The following is an 18,884-nucleotide window of genomic DNA, read 5'->3' on the forward strand; positions in this document are numbered from 1 at the left end:
AGAAAATATTCCCTGGGATAGGTAAGGATCTTCCAAGATGTTATTCTGTAAAATCTTTTGTTCCTCTTTGTTCTCCCAGACAAAGTTTGACCCCTAGAACTTTTGTGCCATAACCACAGAAACACAGAGCCACCTGCCCCACAGGAGCTGTGAGGGAGGCCCACAGGGAGCTCTCCCTGGTGGCCCGTGCTCCGCGGTTCACCTTTGTAAGCATAATTGCTGTCAGAAATGCACATTTTCAGTCTATTCCACTTCCAGGACAACGACACCAACCACCTCTGACCTATCTGTGGATCACCAGCTCCTGTTATTTCCCATCCCAGGCCAAGGGGAATTTCAAACAAGCCCGGGCTGCAGCACAGTTCGGAGCCGAGGTTGGCACTGCCTGCAGGGAGGTGCTGTGAGCGCCCCGCTTCCCTGCGGCGGCTCCCGCAGCTCCGCTCCCGCCCCGCTTCCAGCGCCTGCAGCCCGGCCCAGCGCAGCTCTGGCTGCCTGCTCTGCTCCGCCGGCCTTCCCTGCCTGCTCCTCCCCAGCAGGCCAGCCCCCGGCGAGGGCCGAGCGGGAAGGGCGCCCAGGGCAGGGGCAGCCACGGCCCCGCTCGCGGCCGTGTGGGCAGCCAGGCTTCCGGACATGTTGAACACGCTGTAGTGGTGCTTAGCTTCAGAAGCTCTGACGGTACTGGCAAGTGAAGTGTTTGAAAGAAAAGCACAACTAACCGTGAATTTTGACTTTCTTTTCAAGCCTGTAAGAGGCTCTACGTTAAATCATCCAGAGATCCTCACCAGCAGAATTACCTTCAGCTGAGGAAAACCCAAGTCTGTACAAGCTACCAAGAGAATGGTAAAAAAAAGGGGGTGGAAAAGTGTTTGCACTGCACAAAGGCTTGATAATAAAAAACCTTCCCCCTCTAAAATGAGGAACTGTCTGAGACGAGGCTCACTACTCTCACAGCCACATGACAAGCAAGAGAAACAAGGAACAGAAATACCAGAGACGTGATGTAAAGTGGTGGATAGGCTAAAATTAATGTTCTGATTTCTTTTATGAAGGGAGGATAAGTTCTATTTTTATTTTTTTAATTACACCAAAAAACCTAGAGGTCACTGGAAAGTGGTGGAGAAGAGATTTTTAAATTTCAATACACACATGTACTAACATAAATACATGCACATGTTTAGGAGCACTAATTACAAGTTGATTTTACAACGTAAGGAGAAAAACACCGTATTCACCTTCAGAATTGTATCAGAATAACATCAGGAAAATTTACACACTACCGTAGCTAAAGCAACTTCTACTCTAGTCTTAAAGGAAAGGTTGCCAGTATTTCTCATTTTTTCCACCCCATCTTTTCTTTCTTACCTTTCCAAATAAAGCTTCCCTTCTTCCTATTGAGGTATTAATACTTTCACTACAAGAAAGGAAATTCTTACTAGTTTTTCTCACTTTTAGTTTAAGCCGGTGTTGCTCAGAGCTAGAATGAAATACAGTGAAAAGACTGAGTAGAAAACTGAGATTTTGGTTCAAGTTAGAAAACTGATTAAACGACCTTAAGCTGTACACAAAGCAACAGCACTTAAGTACAATGCAGAGGACCACAGGTTCAGCTCCTCTAGGCTGCAAAGTCGAACTATTTTCTTTGTGATATCTTTGTTGATCTTAAGTCTAATTTGAGACAGAGCTGAACTTTTCTAATATAGTACACTCAGTTTTCTTCAAGTGAATGTTGAGCTGTGACAGGAATATAAGTTGTTGGTTAGCCTACACAGTTCAAAATATACTTACATGGCTCCCCAGTTCCCCTCCCTGCCTGCCTGGGTGCACAAATACACTGATAACGTTACAAACTTCTTTTGGGAAAGGCAGCAATGTGAGGAGTCACAGAGAGAATGTCATAGGGGAGGAGGCACTGCCATGGTGCAGAAGAATGGGAAAGAAGACAGCAAATAGCTGCACTGGGGAAATAAAAAAAAAAAAAATAAAAAAATAAAAGAAAAGTCCTTGAAATGAAGCTGTGTGCTGCTGGGGCTGGCTGTGATGGAGTTAATTGCTTCATCGCAACCTGCAACTAAAATTGTGCTGAACCAGCGTTGGAGGTGTTGCTGAACAGGGCTTGCAGGGTGTCAAGGCTTTCTCTGCTCCTCAGCTCTGACCCTCACGGGGCTGGCAGGAGGCTGGGAGTGCGCACAGCCAGGACAGCACCACGGGCTGGCCGAAGGGCTGCTGGGTGTCACACAGTGCCAGCTCAGCCACAGAACTGGAGTTTGGCCCTTCCTCAGTACTCCCTCTTTGGAGGCTGACTAGGCACTGGTCTGCTTGTGGGAGGTGAGAAGTGACTTCTTTTTCATCAGTTTGTGTCCTCCTACCCTTTCACCTCATTTTTAAAACTGCTTTTATAGCTTGACGCACACATTTTCTCACTGTTGCTCTTCTGATTCTCTCCCCCATGCCACTGTGGGGGAGTATGTGATCTGCTGGGTGGGGATTTGTTGGCTGAGGTGATCACACCATAAACTGAGAATAGGAAATAACCACAACCTAATGACAGTGAAATTATAAATTAACCTGGAAGTTACAGACACAGAAACTATGGCCTTTTTTTCTGCTGCTTTTTCTTTTGCACTTTTTAAAAATGAATATTTGCTTTACCTGTATTTTCACATGGGTAGTGAGATTTTTTTTTTTAAAAAAGGACACTTTTTTAATTCTTAAGTTTTCTCCTGAATGTTGAAGAGACCTTTAGGAAAATTAATTAAATGTACAACTCACACTGGCTGTCTCTGAATGTAAAACCCCCATAGGTGCAAAAAAAATTACTTCCATTAGGACACAGCCCAAATTTAGGAAAAAATATTAGCTGGTTTAAAGTATGTGTTCAATATAGGGTCATCAGAGAGCTATGCCAGCTGAAGCTGGGGCTGTGTTGCAGACTTGGCCAGCAATCAATAAGCTTACCCAGACAGTGTGGCAACAAGCGGCTTCTGGCAATATTTTAATATTTATTCATCTTTGCATACCTTTTTGTTCCCATATTTTTCAGGCTGATGGGTGAAATTCAGGCTGCTGAGGTCAGCTGTGGTGATGTCATCAGAGTGAAACTGTCAGTGTCAGAAAATGGCTGCAACAAGAATCCTAGCTTGCAGACATAATTACAACTTCAGTACAAAGTTCTCATAACTCTGTCTTCTAATGTAAGCAAACGGGTTTTGAATTCAGAGAAAAAGCCAGGATTTTCACATATGGGTGATGGTTTTCACTGTATACTTACGAATTTGTGTACAAAGACGTTTTGCTGTGGATGCTAACATAAGCCTGTCTCTCTCTCTCAGCATGACAGACCCTACTGCATCAGAAGGTGCTCCATTTTCACGAGGAACAGTCCCCACTGTGCTGCAGGAAGCCATGCAGGTGTGCACCCTGCTTTTCCTCACTTAGGCCTTTCTAGAGCAACGAAACAAAAGGCACACAGACCCATAAAAGCAGCCGAGGCAGCTGCCCTGCCTGACACACTGCTGATCTTAAAGGCGTTATCAGTGAATCAATGTCGCTGCTTCGAAGCTGCAGCCTGAACTGCAGCTACTTAGCACACAGTGGCTCATTTGGAAAGAATTTGGTTCATAACTATGAAAAAAATATATATATATATATTTAAAAAGTGTGTGCCTTGGGAAGTACAGCCACAGAGACAATGCATGGGAGACCTTCACATTCAACACGTTTCAGTGGAAACTCTGCCTGCTGCCCTCCTACCTGCAGGAGAGTCTGTGCACACTTAAACCACAATAAAAGGATGCCACAGCACTACCTTTAATGCTCAATAGTAGGTGGATTGAGAAGGTGGTAAACTCATGCTAGGTAAGGCTCAATCTGAGTTACAGCAAGCAGATTTTTTCCAAATAATCTGAATTACCTGGGGTGAATTCAGCCATTGGCCCTGGCCTTCCCACTGCAGAGATAAAACAGCAGCTGCGCTGCATCTAAACTCAAAATGCCTGATTTAGAGTGTTTCTGCTGTTCAAGCTGTGGGTCAGCAGGGAGAGCTCAGCAGGGTCTCTTATCCCTTGTAACACTCTTCAAGAGCTCTTGTTCTACTGCTTTGCTTTGAAGGAGTAAGAATGCCAGAACTGAGCCCATTTTTCCCTGTCAGTTGGGATAACCAGAAAAGGCTCAGGAAATTCTGGAGGCCAAGATAGATAGACAAGATGCTGAGAAGAAAAAGGAGACTTTAAAAAAAACAACAAAACCCCTTTCTCTGCCCTCTCTCACTTTGGTAACACCTCTCCTGCCCCCATCACCAGTCAGCACATCAGCTTCTCTTTTCTAATTAAATGAGTCTGGAGCTGACTTGGAAAGAAAGTCTGCAACTACGACACAGAGAAGTTTCTTACTGGCTTGTGTGATGAAGTAGGAGCCAGTTTGCCAGTCCATGGCTTAACCTACTTTATTTTAATGAATTATCCATGAGGTGGGATACATAGAGGTGTCATGTCAGCATAGTCTTAGGTCATCACCAACATCATCAGACAAGCTTTGAAATTAGTTCTAAGTGGCAGTACTTCGTGTGGAGTCTAACAAAATATGTATAAGCACCAGCCAAACTAAATTATCATCTTTTCCCCTGCAGATGTGCACTAGTGCCTGCCTGATGCCCTAAGGGCCAGCATGGCATGCCACCCCACTGTATGGAAACCAGCCACAAGGAGAATTATAAATTGAAACTTTTTTTTTAATTCAGAAAAATATTAAAAGTGTGAACTGTGACATATGCAGCCCAAATAATCTGCCTAAGGAATATATTAATTTTTTCACAATGGAAGAACTTTATAGTTGCTTGAAGATTGTACCTTTTTCCCATAAAAATTCATCATATAGAACCATTTTTTGTGAAATATTAATTAATAGATTGTATATATCAAAATTCAGATCATAAGTGATGCCCAAATACTGTAATTATAGTATTGAGAACTGCTCTGAAATTTCAAAGGGTCTCACCCATAATGCTTTCAGCCAAGTCCAAAAATTGAAGCAGTTTAATTTGCCTGTAGTTTTGTAACATTTCTCACTGCAGTGAGATTTGCTTGACGAGACCCTTTGCCTGAAAAGGGATATACTTTTGATGTCTGAGACGAGCCTGACATTTCCACTTCCTATTTAATTTTCAAGTCACTTCTGCTTTAAAGTTCTGAGCTCAAGTTTCCTGCCCCAAGTAAACCAGATCTCTTCATTTTTTACTTTCATTTTCCACTTCTGCTTTTCTTTGCCAGTAATACCACTTGTAGCTGAATTGCAGTGGCAAATGGCTTCCTAACCCTACAGTTTCCACATTTTCTGTAGAATTGATCATCACTTCTTCTGTGGCTGAATAAAATAAACTTCAAGGCTATGCATTAAAATCTTCTAAAAACAGTGCCATGTCTGCTGTTCAGCTGTTAGAGTGACCTCTGGTTTCAGTGCTGGAGATGAGCAAGTATCACACAGCTTCTGGATGAAGAAATAAACTCAGTGTTTGATACACTGGAAAAAAAGCGGAGCTTGAGTGACATTTGACTTTGCACTAGCACAGAAACAATAGAACAGAAAACAAAACAAATTCCTTTTCCAGGTCTCAGTGCTGCTGTTGTTCACGACGCTGCCAAAGACAATAATAAGGCAAGAGGCTTCCCCTTCCATTTTCTCTTAAACCTACAGCTATTTGGCAGGGAGAAAAAAAAGACTTCATAGCCTACTTCATAGACTACTTCATGTAGTACACATTTCCTCATCAGAATCAGGCAACAGCCTAGCACGGCAAAGTAGCAGCATGACACAGCTGCCCTGGGAAGCCCCAGAAAACAAAGGGCCCTAGAATAAGAACCATTAGCAGAGGGCACCAATTAATTTTTATATAAATGTATTTTATGTATAATATATACAGAAATCACATCACATGTATAAATATATAACTATGTGTATAAAATTGCAGCATGGAAAAAACATTTCTGTCAGGAGGTGATCTCCAGTCCTGGCAGAGCTCTATCAAAAACCTGTAATAAATATACTTTACTGTAATAAATATACTATACTTACTTTATGCTGTGAGGTATTTTCTTACAAAAAATAAATCTGTTTTAATTATGCGACGTGACATGTGCCTCTCCTGTGCAATGGCTGAAGTACCTGTAACAGGTGGGATTTTTGGGGTTTTTTTAATGAGGATTCAGAAGATGAACATGCTGCTTATTCATGCAGTAGCTCACAAAGCCCTCTTTCCCTCTGTAGGGAATGGGATGTGCATTTACAGCCATGTACAGCACTCATTTGACTGTTGTGTGCATTATGACTTGAAAGTAAAACGTAGCCCACCATTCATGCCTTGCAAGAGTCTGGATCTTAGAGCTAAGCCCAGAGTTTCTCACTCCATCTCATCTCCACTTACCTCCATCATGGCAGATTACAAGGCAGAGCATACCTCAATCATGAAATGCTTTTTTAAACTTTAGTCCCCAATGAATTAATTCCTATTGAATATTTTTTTAAAGTGAAAACCCTAATAAGTAGTGTTAAGAAGTAACATTAAACAGAAGCCTGCAAGCAGTTCTTGGCGTTCAACCAAAATTAATTGTTGACTGAACTTGATTCTTCACTTTGAGGAGAAGTTTTATTTAATGGAAATGCCAAGAAAATATTTTCCCCCCTCAGTTCCTAGACAAGATTAACTGTATTCTGCCTCAGAAATAAGAGCCTACAAAAAAAAGAAAAAAAAATCAGCAATAAAATACCATAAAAAGCCATTTGAAGTGCTCTTTTTTGCCCCAATGTGTTAATCAGAGACTTCAAGCTCTCTGTGACCCTGAGGAGAGGAGGACATTCCCTTCAGCCTTGCTGCTGTGTTTTTCTGACTGCACTCCCAGGCCTGTGCGCGCAGCAGCAATCCAGGCACAGCCAGCTGGATTGGTACAGTCTGGAAGCTTGTTGCAATAACACACAGAACAAAAAACACAAGGAAGAGCCTGGCAGCTATATAAAACTCCCTCTGAGCTCCAGTCTTCGCAGAAGTTCACCAGCCCCAGCAAGCAGCATGACCAGCCAGTCTCAGGGAATCCAGCAGCTTTTGCAGGCAGAAAAACGTGCCAAGGACAAACTGGAGGAAGCCAAAAAAAGTAAGTAGTTGGCCTGGTTTTACTGTACTTCTCAAGTGCAAGCCCTTCAGAATTACAGTAGCTCACAGAACAAGATTCTTTCATCTGTATACATGCACTAGTGCTGTGCCTTGACTGCAGCCAGGCATTAACGCAAGCCTGAACATTCAGAGTCTGCTTAAAACCCTGTGTGCTTGTGCCTACGTGTACATGTGCCTTATTACATTAAAAAATGTTTTCTTTGTTATATTCATCCTGTCAGATGCATTTGTTCTTCCTTTATCTCAATGCTGATAATGCCATTACTACCTTGCTATTTAAATTAAAATCTCACATGTTGGCTGCCAGCTCTGGAGGACTAGACTCCAAACTCTTTACTTCTCTCAATAGGTTTTGCTAAGATTTTTTAGTGTTCCTCTTTACTTGCAAAATCCAGTAACTTGTCTCCTAATTGAAGCTGGGCTTCAAAAAATTATATGAAAACTAAGGGGAAACTTCAGCACCCTGATAGTAATCAAAGTCACAGTAAAACCATGAGCACTCTCAGTACTGTAATAGATCATTCACAGAAGTTTTATTACATGGTACAAGTAATTACTCTCCTGAGTGCAGGTACAACCACATGAGTCATTGACCTGCACTAGCACTGAAACATTAATACTGTTTTTTGGAGTGATCTTGCTTCAGAAACTAGCAGCAGAATGCAAAGAAAATGGATGACGATGTAATGTGGAGCAAGAACACAATTAAAGGAATATATTTTGTTTTCCAGGGAGGAATGGAAGCTAAACAGAATAATTTGTGTAGTTTCCATATCCCTTTTACATGTGAATCAGCATTGTTGTGTGCTCATTAATATTAATTTTTAGTGTAACGTGTCAATTTGTACAGCAGCACACACAAATAAGTAGAAATGCAATTTCCCTCCCTAAGCACCCAGGCACTGCCTGTGCCTTGCAGACACAGTAGAGATTAAAACAAATCCTCCCACCTTCATAAAACAGAACTCTCTCAGGCAGAAACCTGAAGGCAAGGGACACTTAAGTAGTGTTTTGACCTCTCACACAGCCAAACTAGGAGCTCTGGGAGGGATGTTTTTTCCCTTCTCATGTAGCGCAGAGGAAACACACTGCTCCCTCAAAGCAAGAGGGCACACGACCTGGAAAGGCACAGCCTCGGTGCAAGGAGGAGTTTGGCCTGAACACAGACTGCAGAATCAGGCATTAGCTTGAAGTGGATTACTTTTGGGTTTGGGGGTTTGTTTTTGTTGCTTTGATTTCATTTGTGGTGGTTTTTTTTAAACCAGAAGAGTCACTTTAGCTTTTTCTGTAACAGTCAATTAAAAAGGAAGCTTCATAAATTAAGGAACTCCATATAAAGAATAACTATAATGTAAAAGTGATGACCAAAGATGAATGTCTTGAAGAATCCAGACACAGTTATGGATGCATTTACTCTAGTCTGCAAACGACACACTCCCTTGTCACCACCACAGCACTTGGAGTGCCTGTGATAAGAACAGGATTTCTTACAGATAAAGTATCTTCAGACCCCTCTGAGTCAGAAACTTGAATTAAACCACTACCACTGTTTTCCTCAACACTAACACACTAGTAGGAGTTATTAACCAGCTACAGAAAAACAGCTATTAAGAACTTTTCTATCAGCAAAAGAATTCAGAATAAAAATATATCATCACTATGGGCTTTCTTTTCTATTACTTTTAAGATCACTTTTTTTTTTTCATTTATAAAAATTAAGGAAAATTAAAAATTCAATACACAAATGTAAACGTAAGAAAACAAGCCAGTGACTGCAAGGGCGGAACAGGCTGCCCAGAGGCTGGGGAATCTCCATTCTCAGAGACATTCAAAACCCACTGGATATGCCCCCAGTCAAGCTTCCCTTGCTTCCATCAGGGAGTGTATCCTATAGATTCCTTCCAGCCTCAGCAGTTCACTATGATTCCATGAAAAACCTCAAGAATTTCCAAAATTAGCCGATCAAGGGCAAACAGTTTAAATAAATCCACTCTGGATTTGTTTATTATAGGTACAAGCATTATAGGTAATCTACCAGCATAATTCTACCTAGACAACCATTCTATTCAACATTGCAAGAAGTTGGCAATGAAGCTACAAAGCAAAATTAAAATGCCCATGTTGTCCCTAATTTAAGTATTTCCATAGCACTGTCGATACACCACCTTAGATAACTATGCCAGCATAAGTTAAATACTGTGGGACAAGGGCAAAAGAAATTCTTTTAGAGGCAAATCTGGCTATTCTAAGTTGGGGTTACTTCAGCAGTCTCCTCCCCACATTCATTCTGCACTTAGATCAAAAAAACAAACTATTGCAGAGTTTGTCTCAGCATAAGAGCTAAGCTGAAAGACAATACATGAAATGCAACAGATCTGTGCAGTGCAGTTGGCTGACCTGTGCACACAGCTGGGTGGAACAAGGAGGGAGGTGCTGCTTCACCCCAGAACGGGCAGCTCAGATCCACCTGGCACCAGCTGGGATCAGCAGCTGCTGCTCAGGGCCTGCACTCTGCAGGTCTGGGCTGCCAGGGAAAGCACTGAAGCCTCCCAGCCCTGTGACCTCCTTTGTCACCCCAAGCAGGCATTGCACAACACTACTGCACCGATGGGTCTGGCTGCTGTGCTGACACTGGGACATCAGCTGGCAGCTTGTTCCTGGGGCACACCAGGAAAAGGCATTTGCAAGGAAATGGGACTAGCAAAACCACCTTGATGCAAAGCCTTCAGTGTTTACAGTTGATACTCACATAACCAATCAAAATGTAGTGTGAACACACATAATATTGTATATAAACAGTTAATGGTCCTAGGTTTTGCTGACATATGTGCACTTGTTAGTAATGCAAAAGCCATTTGAAGTAACTGAAAAAATTAGCAAATAAAATTATATTGATACACACAAAGCAAAAATATAATGCTAAAGTTCCTCTGTACATGCTTAATTACTTGCTCAATACCCTTTCTCCTACCATGATATCATTAGCTGATATCATTTATAGCTGAAAAATTATTAATGTTTTAAATAATTAATTAAATGAACACATGCAAGGCTGAAATTAGATTGATTAAACACAAGCCAAACCAGTCTGCAATCATTTGACCACTTGAACATGGTGCTGCTTTATCTATCATTTTTACTTTAAGCAAAATTTGGATCCCAGAAATAACTGAGCATTGTCAGCGCCAAGACATCAATTCCTGAAAATCCTTTTGGGTAAAACAAGGGAAACAAATGTGTCATGAACACTGGGCTCAGCAAAACTCATTCTCCTATAGATTTTTACATCTTCCCTTGAATTTCTCATGCCTAATAAAAAGAAAACTCAGATGAAAGATCGTAGAAAATCAGATTAAAACCAAATGCTAATCAAAATAAGATATTGTAAACAGAATTATATCCATGGCGCTCCTCTTGGACAATATCCAAGACATATTTTATCTACTGAGAAAGCTATACATAATTCTCAGCTTGCCTCTATTCTATTTTATTAAAAGTACAAAATAGTTTTCTCACAACGCACATCCCCAAATCCCATTTTCCAGACAATTTAGCAAAGACAACTGAAATGGTTCTATTTTAAGAAAATATGATTAATTTTTGGCAACTTCTTCAAATGACTTGATTTCTATGCAGAAATTCAGCTAGAAGCCTAGAAGATATGTTTGAAAACAAAACTCCAATTTTAGTATTGCAGTTTTTGGAAAGTAAGATAATTTAGTGTTTGGACAAATTAGAATGCAAAATTTTTGCCTCCTACTGTCTTTCTTCCAAGATCTAAAAAACTCCAACAACTTAAAAGACACCAGTTCATGTGGATCTAACCAGAGCAAAGTGTTTCATGAACATCACAGAAATACCTAGAAAGAAGAATAGAGCCTTTCTCCATGCTACTAACACCTTCCCATGTTAGGCAAGAAAATCCTGTACAGTTCTGAATGGTCACAGCAAGTTTTTTAAAATTTGGCCAATTTAACACAATGATAAGGAAACCAGGCATAGCACAGCTGCTTTGCTGCTCTCCATCTTCAGGGATGGAAGGAGGGACAGGGGGCCAGCAGCAATCCTTGCCCCCATAGCATGACCTTTGTGGCAAAAATCTCTTCATGTTTGGGGCTTTCTGTACCTCACCTCTGATCCTGAGGAAATGTCATAGGGCCGGGCTGGTTTTCCCATCCTCCTGCACTTCTTGCCCTCTTTTTGCATGATTTTGGCTGAATTTCTGCACTCCACCACCCTTCAGTGTGTAAGGGTTGGTTTCAGCTTGGCTGTGCTCTGCAGAGCACCAGCCCAGCAGATCAGTAAGGCTTTGAAAAGGCAGTCCTGTATTGCACAACTACGGTAGCAGACAAGTGGTTAACAACAGACTGATTAATTAATTTTGGTTTGTCCCTAGTGGAACAGCAGGTTAAGCTCTAGTTTCTGCTTAACTTAATCAGGTGCAGCATATGCACCGTCGCATATGTTGGCAGTTGCCGATTCTGTCCACAACGTTGTTGGACTAGCAGTAATTTACTCACAGCTTTTCCACTTAATTAAATAGGAAGCAGCAGGTTCCTGCTGTGCCAATCCTAAAGGCATCATGGAAAAATGAAATGGCTGCCACCCTACAGTGACACTGTGTATTGTGCTTACTCCAGAGCACTGTCAAGAGCTGACACATATGTATATATATATACTCTTTGGTTCACTATCTATATTGTCAGAGGCAACTGAACTGTTGTTTTATAGTTAATCTCTTTCCATTTTCTGCATTTTAAATGGATATATTTATCTATCTGGTGGCCAAGTATGCAACATATTTACTACAGATGGCCCCCCAGATGGAATTTGAAATTAAAATCCCACTGATTTTGAAATAATTTAATTTGCTATAGAGACCCAGTTCCTCAGCTGGTGAAATTGGCAAAGCTTCATTGTAGTCACTCCCCCTGACTGCCAGCTCCAGAGAATCGCCCCCCAGCTCCACTCCTACAGAGTGAAAACTCTACAAAAGGCTGATCAGCTCCAAATTTGGAGAGGAGAATAAGGGAAACTTCAAAATACAGACCTGAACCTGGTTCCAAATTTTGTTGTCCAGACTTATGTCAGGCTCTCACACAGATCTGTCAGTTCACTCATCCTAGTCCCAGTACTTCATACAGTGAGTGGCAGAAGCTGGGGCAAATCAGCCTTTTCCAAACAAATACAAACTCTGGAAAAGCACCCACTAGGTTTAAAACAGCCTCTCTCCCGTTTATACATAAGCACAGTGGCTGTATGGGAAAAGGACTCTGATAAATATAATTTCCACACACGAGAGCCCTGCACTGATGGACTGGGAGTCAATAAAGCTATCTAGTTCCTCAGTAGGTTGTTCCTTCCTGTTAAAAGCCTGTGTACATGCCACTCCCAAGGTTCCACAATAAGCCAGTAGTCCAGAAATCAAGACTTAAAAAGTAATTCCCACTTTGTGCATCTCTCTGCTTCTACTTACCCATCTGCAGATAATTATTTTGGAAAGAGCAATCAGCTGGAGAAGTAATTTCCTGCTGAATCAGGTATTTTACCCAGGCTTTTGCTGAATCTCAGGTGTATTAAAAACAGTCTTCCTCCCAAGCTTCAGCTTCCTTATAATGCCATGCTCAGTGGGAGCAAGTTTCCATATGACACACCTGATAAGGCTGGAGAAGCCCAGCTCAGATGTAACCAAACCAGTGTAACAGCTTGGAGAAAGAAAACAAGAAATCTTTCATCTTCCTAGCCTAGGCAGAGAAGGTTTCCTAGGATTTCAGGAAAAGAAATAGTGGTGTTAAATAGGTTGTTACCATAAGTAAATAAATCAGTGTGCCACAAGAGATCAAGATGGCTCTTTCAGCTGCCTAGGCCACCACTCTCACGTTCTTGTGATATCCTAATTTAAGCAACTAAACAATTTTTCAGCCACTGAAGATATTTCTCCTGTTTAAGAAAAGGGAGCAACCTTATTCCCCCCACTCCTAAAATTCTATCTGTACAGCAGAAAGAGACCCCAAAAATCAGCACTAGCTCAAGTGTCTCAAGTATAGCATACCAAAATTCCATGCAAGAGGTTTAAAGTTAGAAAATTACTGTTTCCTCACAAGGTAGTGTCACAGAATCCTGAGGAGGTCCATGCAACTTTACTGACCTTATAAATGACAGAGAAGCCCAGAGGGGTTTTATGACACACTCACCAGTTCCTTCATGTACAACCTTAAACACCACATTTCCATCAAACCGTTTACTCTTATTCTTTACATGACAGCCCTGCTAGATCCAGAAAGGTCCTTATGTCCAGTCCTGCAGTGACTTACATGTTCTTAATTTGACAAGCCCATAGCGTTTTACCTGAAACAAACTACTCACAGCAAACAAAATTAGGTATGCAATCAAGCCTGGTGAGGAGAAAGGCTCTAGTTTCCACTACACGCTAAAATGTCACCTTACAGATCACCTTGTTTAAAATTACAAGAAAAAAAATTAATCCCTTTCATGGTTTCTGTGCATTGACAAAGAATTGACCTCCTTATCTTAGTCACTCACCTCTACATTTAACAAAGGTTAGTAGAAGAGGATGGGGGAAGAAAGGACAAAGCCTGAAAGTTGCAACTCAGTTTGGTAGTGGTTAAGACATCTTGCATTATTTTGGATATCTGCCAGCTCTAAGCAGAATCCAGTTGGTGTGGGATGAAGGGATTCTGGCAACCAATCAATACAGGAAATCTTACAGAATAACGTCTTTTCCCATCCGTGACAACTAAAATCTGTTATCTGGCTGCTACTATTGCTGATGAAGAAAAGATAGATATTTATTTAAACACCAAGCTGTGATTAGGAAAAAAATACATTTGTGTTGCGGGAAGATGTCTACTTGCAGAAAGACTTCTGTTGTCAGCAAACCAAGAAGATCTTCACTTGATGTGTGCTTCTCCACAGGAAGTTGGTCTCAAAAGAGGGGTACTTGCATGACTGGCTAGCAGTCAAAAAGTGTTCTAAGTCAATGACTTCATCTCTTCTGACCATTCTTGTGTAAATCGGATGGACAAGACTTTCAGCAAAGTCAGTGTTCTACTATGCCAGCTAAAATATCGCTGATTTGGAGAGATTCATCTGTGGGGATACAGGGATGGTATGAAATAAATGCCTCTTTCTTCCCCCTCCAGGAAAGGGCAAAAGGCTGAAGCAGGCCAAGGAAGAAGCCACAGCCGAGATAGACCACTACAGACTACAGAGGGAGAAGGAATTTAGAAACAAGGAAACAAATGTAAGTAAGAAACCTGCATGTGTTCTTTTGTCTTACCAAACTGCTCAATGGTAAACCAAATTGTTTCCAAGAGTATTACCTGGAGACTCCTGCACACCAGTTTGGTCATACTGATTAAACAGGGGGGTGTCATCTACAGTGTCCATATGCTTCATTTGGACTTTTTCACAGACTTTGAATGCATTTGTAGAAGAAATTGTGAACATTCCCCACCAAAATGGTCCAGATTCCATATTTGGCTCACGCTTATGCTTTGAAGACGTATGTCCTTTAAGGAAAAATACTTTGGGGTCTTTTTTCTATAACCACAGACAGACCTAGTTCCTGTCCTGAAACTGGAGGATTCAGTAAGGTGGATGTGTCAGTAAAAGCAAAAGTTTAAAATGTTTCTTTTCATTTCTGTTCCACTTCAGCTGTCTCTTTCCATTACATGTAAGACCGCATCCTTTGTCAATTGAAGTCACCAAAAGTTTGGAGTTTTTCACTGTTTCTATAGTAAAAGTGGTCTGGCTCAATGTTTTCATATCTGAATAAAGCTGTTTTATACATTTATGGCAGCTTTCATTTTTCTCTAGTATTTCCATGAAATTCACAAACCATTCTCTTTTTACCAGGTGACCTTCCTCCTACATTCTTGGTATTGTTTTTTCCCCCAGGTTGTATCTTGCAAAGACAATGAAAGTACTTGTGCAAAAGTGGACACAAAAAGAAAAGAAAAAGCCAAAGAGGTCAAACAAAATTAGTTTTACCAACCTGTCATTTCAGTCACACTTCACATAAAACATTTTCCAGCAGGGCTCACAAGCCTTAGGAATGTCTATACAGAGAAAAGTATTGGTATCATACTCTGCCATCCCCCAGATGCACTGTCACACAGGCAGGCCAGGTAGAAATGTCTCAAATGTACAGTTTCAGTTGTTTACTGACACCAAAATAAAGTATAAACACCTCTAAAATTTGTCCACCTTTTCAGTAAAGCCAGACTTCTTGTTCTAGGTCTTGATAGCAGAAGAGTAAAGATGTTGCTTTTTTGTGAACTCCATTTTTTCACCACAACCAAATTAAAGCTGCAGGGAAAGGCCACTATTTGTCAACGGAACGTTTCACATGAGCAGGACAGAGCACATATCGCCCCTCAAATGACAGCATGTTGTACAAGATCGTTGCAGTTCTCCTCCACGTTCCCTGACCCCATTATGTCGAACATTCACCTACCCAGAAAAATGCCATCATTATTAAGCTGTGTCTGGAGGCAGACAGGAGCTCCAGCAAAGCCAGTGCAGAGGGAGCTCTGATGCCCGGTTCAGTTTACTTTCTTGGGCATTTGGACACAAGTATTTTTAATTGTCTGTCATAGTCTCCTCTAATGCCATTCTTCCTCCTACTTTGCATCACTTATATTCAAACAGGAGCAAATTTTCTCATACTATGAGAGGCTTCATATCAATCCAGAATTAAGAAGAGCAACAGAAAAATAAAGATTGAGGTTAGAATGACAATATGCAAAATCTTTTTTCAAAACACACAAAATTTTTTGCCTGGATCTCAAACCAATTTTGCTTTTTCACTCATTGTCTGAGGTCACCTAACTCTGGAGATGTGCAGCCTAGTTCTGAATTTTGTGGCTTCTGAGCCAGTGTAATATTTTAGCAGCTTTAAAATGACACTAGCATAAAACCTGTATGGGAAAAATAAGGGAAAAACCTTCAAGGTCAGCAGAAATCATAAACTAAGCAGAGCATTGCCTGCATTCCGCAAGAAAAAGGTCCTCAAATTCAGAAGCTGAAGAAGAGAGGGAAAAACTCAGAAGAGTAAGAGTTTACTATCTCAAATGACATTAGCATGAGCCAAGAAAGCAGGTCTGCAGAGGCTCTTCTTAAAATTATAATACTTTTCTTGAGGCTTTTCAAAAGTATTTAGTGGCTGGATAACATGCAACCATCTGGGATCTCTAGAAAGTTACTCTCCCCAGTGGAAAAATTCAGTTCCATAAATCTGGTCTAAGCTGTACAACCTTTCCCACATGCAACACTTGCAACTTGTCTAAAAGTTAAAATAAAATGTCAGCTAAAAATAGTTATTATAGAAAACTATAATCTTTTCTCAATACTTATTATTTCGTCTACAACCTACATTTTTTCCAAACTGAAAAACGGTTTATATGTGGATTATGGACAAATGTCTTACTATGTTGCCAGGTACTGATAAACAGAACAGGGAAGGTAGTCTATGCAAAATATGCTTTTCCTTTTTTTAAGGACTAAGTTGGGCTGAAACCACACAGAAAATAGAGTTAACAACCCCTCCCTTGTTTCTGATCATGCTCTAGGTACCCCACTAATATACCACAGGTTAGCTCCATCTGCTAGTCCACCCCAGAGAACCGTGGCACAAACAAGAATATGTTACTTACTCCTTTCTTACTATCCAAGCATGCAGAAATGTCTTCTTCTCTCCACATGGAATTCTTTAGCTGGAAACCAATTTCTCTGCTGGTATCAGAAGGACTTTTCCATAAGGGAAGAATTCAAGAGATGTTGGGGCAGTGGGGGAGGAGGGAGCAAAGTCACAGATTTGGAACGTGTGCATCTGTTTACAACATAACCTTGCTAAAATGTTCAGTGAGTCTAGAGTCAATTAAATTCTAAACGAATGTCCTGATATTAACTGTGCCAGAAGCTGTCTGGTATTTCGCCAGATAAGAAGATGTAACATTAAAAGACCTTGTCTGAGGCCTGTTGAGGGTTATACATCACTAACTGCTGAAGACATTTCAAGTACTCTGAAACTGTAATTATGCATTTTCAGGAAGGCTTTTCCATGTTTGGGCTTTAGCTGCACTCACAGGCATTCTCAATGAGGCCAAACGATGGCACACAGTGATAGAACTTAGCTGCCTAGTCATTAAAATAGAAAACAAATTAAAATGAGCCATATAAAAGACAAAACATAGACAATGTTTTTCCCACAGCAAGCTGGTAAACTTTCATTACATAGGGAGATTCCCATTGCTAATGAGCATGAGAGTTGCCTTTAATCCTGTGTTTATGCTTACAGTTGAACCCAGATCAAACCCTCACTGTTCAGAAGCTCTATGATGTGTTTATGTTATGCTTGTGCTACATGATGAAGAAAAGTTCAATAAACATGGTTATATGTAGCCTCTCATTTTGCTCAGAGGTCTTCTGCTTTTCAGGTAATGGGCTCCCAAGGTAATCTCTCTGCCAAAATAGAAGAGCAAACAACAGAAGCCATCCGAAACCTCACAAGCAGCTACCACAGGAACATGGAGGGCATGATGAAAAAGCTCTTGAGCACAATATTTGACATCAGCCCTGAAATTCACCCAAACTTCAGACCTGCAGTTTAAGATTCATTGATGTTCTGTGTTTGCAAAGCAAACTAGCCTTCTTTCTTGATAAGCATAAATATTTCCTCATGTATTGTTTCTGTATGTGTGAGAAAAAAAGAGCACTGAAGCCAAAAGCACACAATTCCACACAGGCTTTTGATGTGACAGGAATTATACAGGGTTTCACAAGCATTTGTTGGAATATTGTTTCCTGTAGCTAAACCCCTGTCATTTAGGCAGGGACAAGTCAACAACAGCAAAATAAATGATTATTTGACACCAGCAGGTTTTCAGTGGGAGTCTTTGTTCCTTTTGTCTTATAAAATTTTCTGTACTTGGATGTTATGTTGCATAAAGTGTGTTTATCCTAACCTTTACTGTACTTCAAGTCACATGAAATAGAATATCACAAAAAACTAAAATGGAACATTTCTGTTTTTCTTGTGACACATAGAGTGGTCAGGTTATGGACCATACAGGAATATTTGATTTTGGTCAAAAATAATAGGTCAAAGCATTTTCAATTTTTCTATGCTAGTTTAAAGCAAAATGTAGTTAACTTGTACAAAACTATGCTTAAAAGCCATACTTAAATTATTATACTAAAATGTATCTACACCACAAACTTTATATAGCTTTGTTAAGTCTGAAAAATGAGAACAGGCATAATCATTATTTACAAAATTGCTATGGTGCAAGGGCCAGGCTAGCACATCTATTTTCTATACAGTTACCCTGAAAGCCAAGGGCTCAAACTCTATACCAGTTATCCTAAATGGTACCTGAATCCACGGGTTGTCCACCAGAAATCACATCAGCTACAGCTCATTTCTGTTACCCTAAGCAACCTTGGGTAATACTTCCCTCTGCAGGAGCACAGATTTCCCTTGGAATAAAATTCTACTGAAGTTGTGAAAATACAATATGATCTGTGCTCTCAAGGTGAAGCCCATTCAGTCTAATGGGAGGCTGATGGGAGGCGCTGATGAAGTGGGGATGTGACACACACCTGCACTGTGAGCTCCTTTAATGCCTGTCTCTACTACAAAATTACACCAAATTAGAAAAGAAGCTTGAGAAATGACTAGCAAACAGTAGCCATGATTTTC

General features: G+C 40.7%; 1 protein-coding gene across 1 annotated transcript; it reads left to right on the forward strand.

The window, feature by feature from the left end:
* Positions 1–7,052: 7,052 nt before the first annotated feature.
* On the forward strand, positions 7,053–17,935 carry ATP6V1G3 (ATPase H+ transporting V1 subunit G3). Its single transcript, XM_041479614.1, has 3 exons — positions 7,053–7,139; positions 14,323–14,423; positions 17,620–17,935. Exons 1-3 carry the CDS (start codon positions 7,058–7,060, stop codon positions 17,791–17,793), a joined length of 357 nt encoding a protein of 118 aa, XP_041335548.1. The 5' UTR covers positions 7,053–7,057; the 3' UTR covers positions 17,794–17,935.
* The last annotated feature ends 949 nt before the right edge of the window (positions 17,936–18,884 follow it).

The sequence above is a fragment of the Pyrgilauda ruficollis genome, unplaced genomic scaffold, assembly GCF_017590135.1.
Source record: "Pyrgilauda ruficollis isolate IOZ18807 unplaced genomic scaffold, ASM1759013v1 scaffold49, whole genome shotgun sequence".
In the NCBI taxonomy this organism is placed as follows: Eukaryota; Metazoa; Chordata; class Aves; order Passeriformes; family Passeridae; genus Pyrgilauda; species Pyrgilauda ruficollis.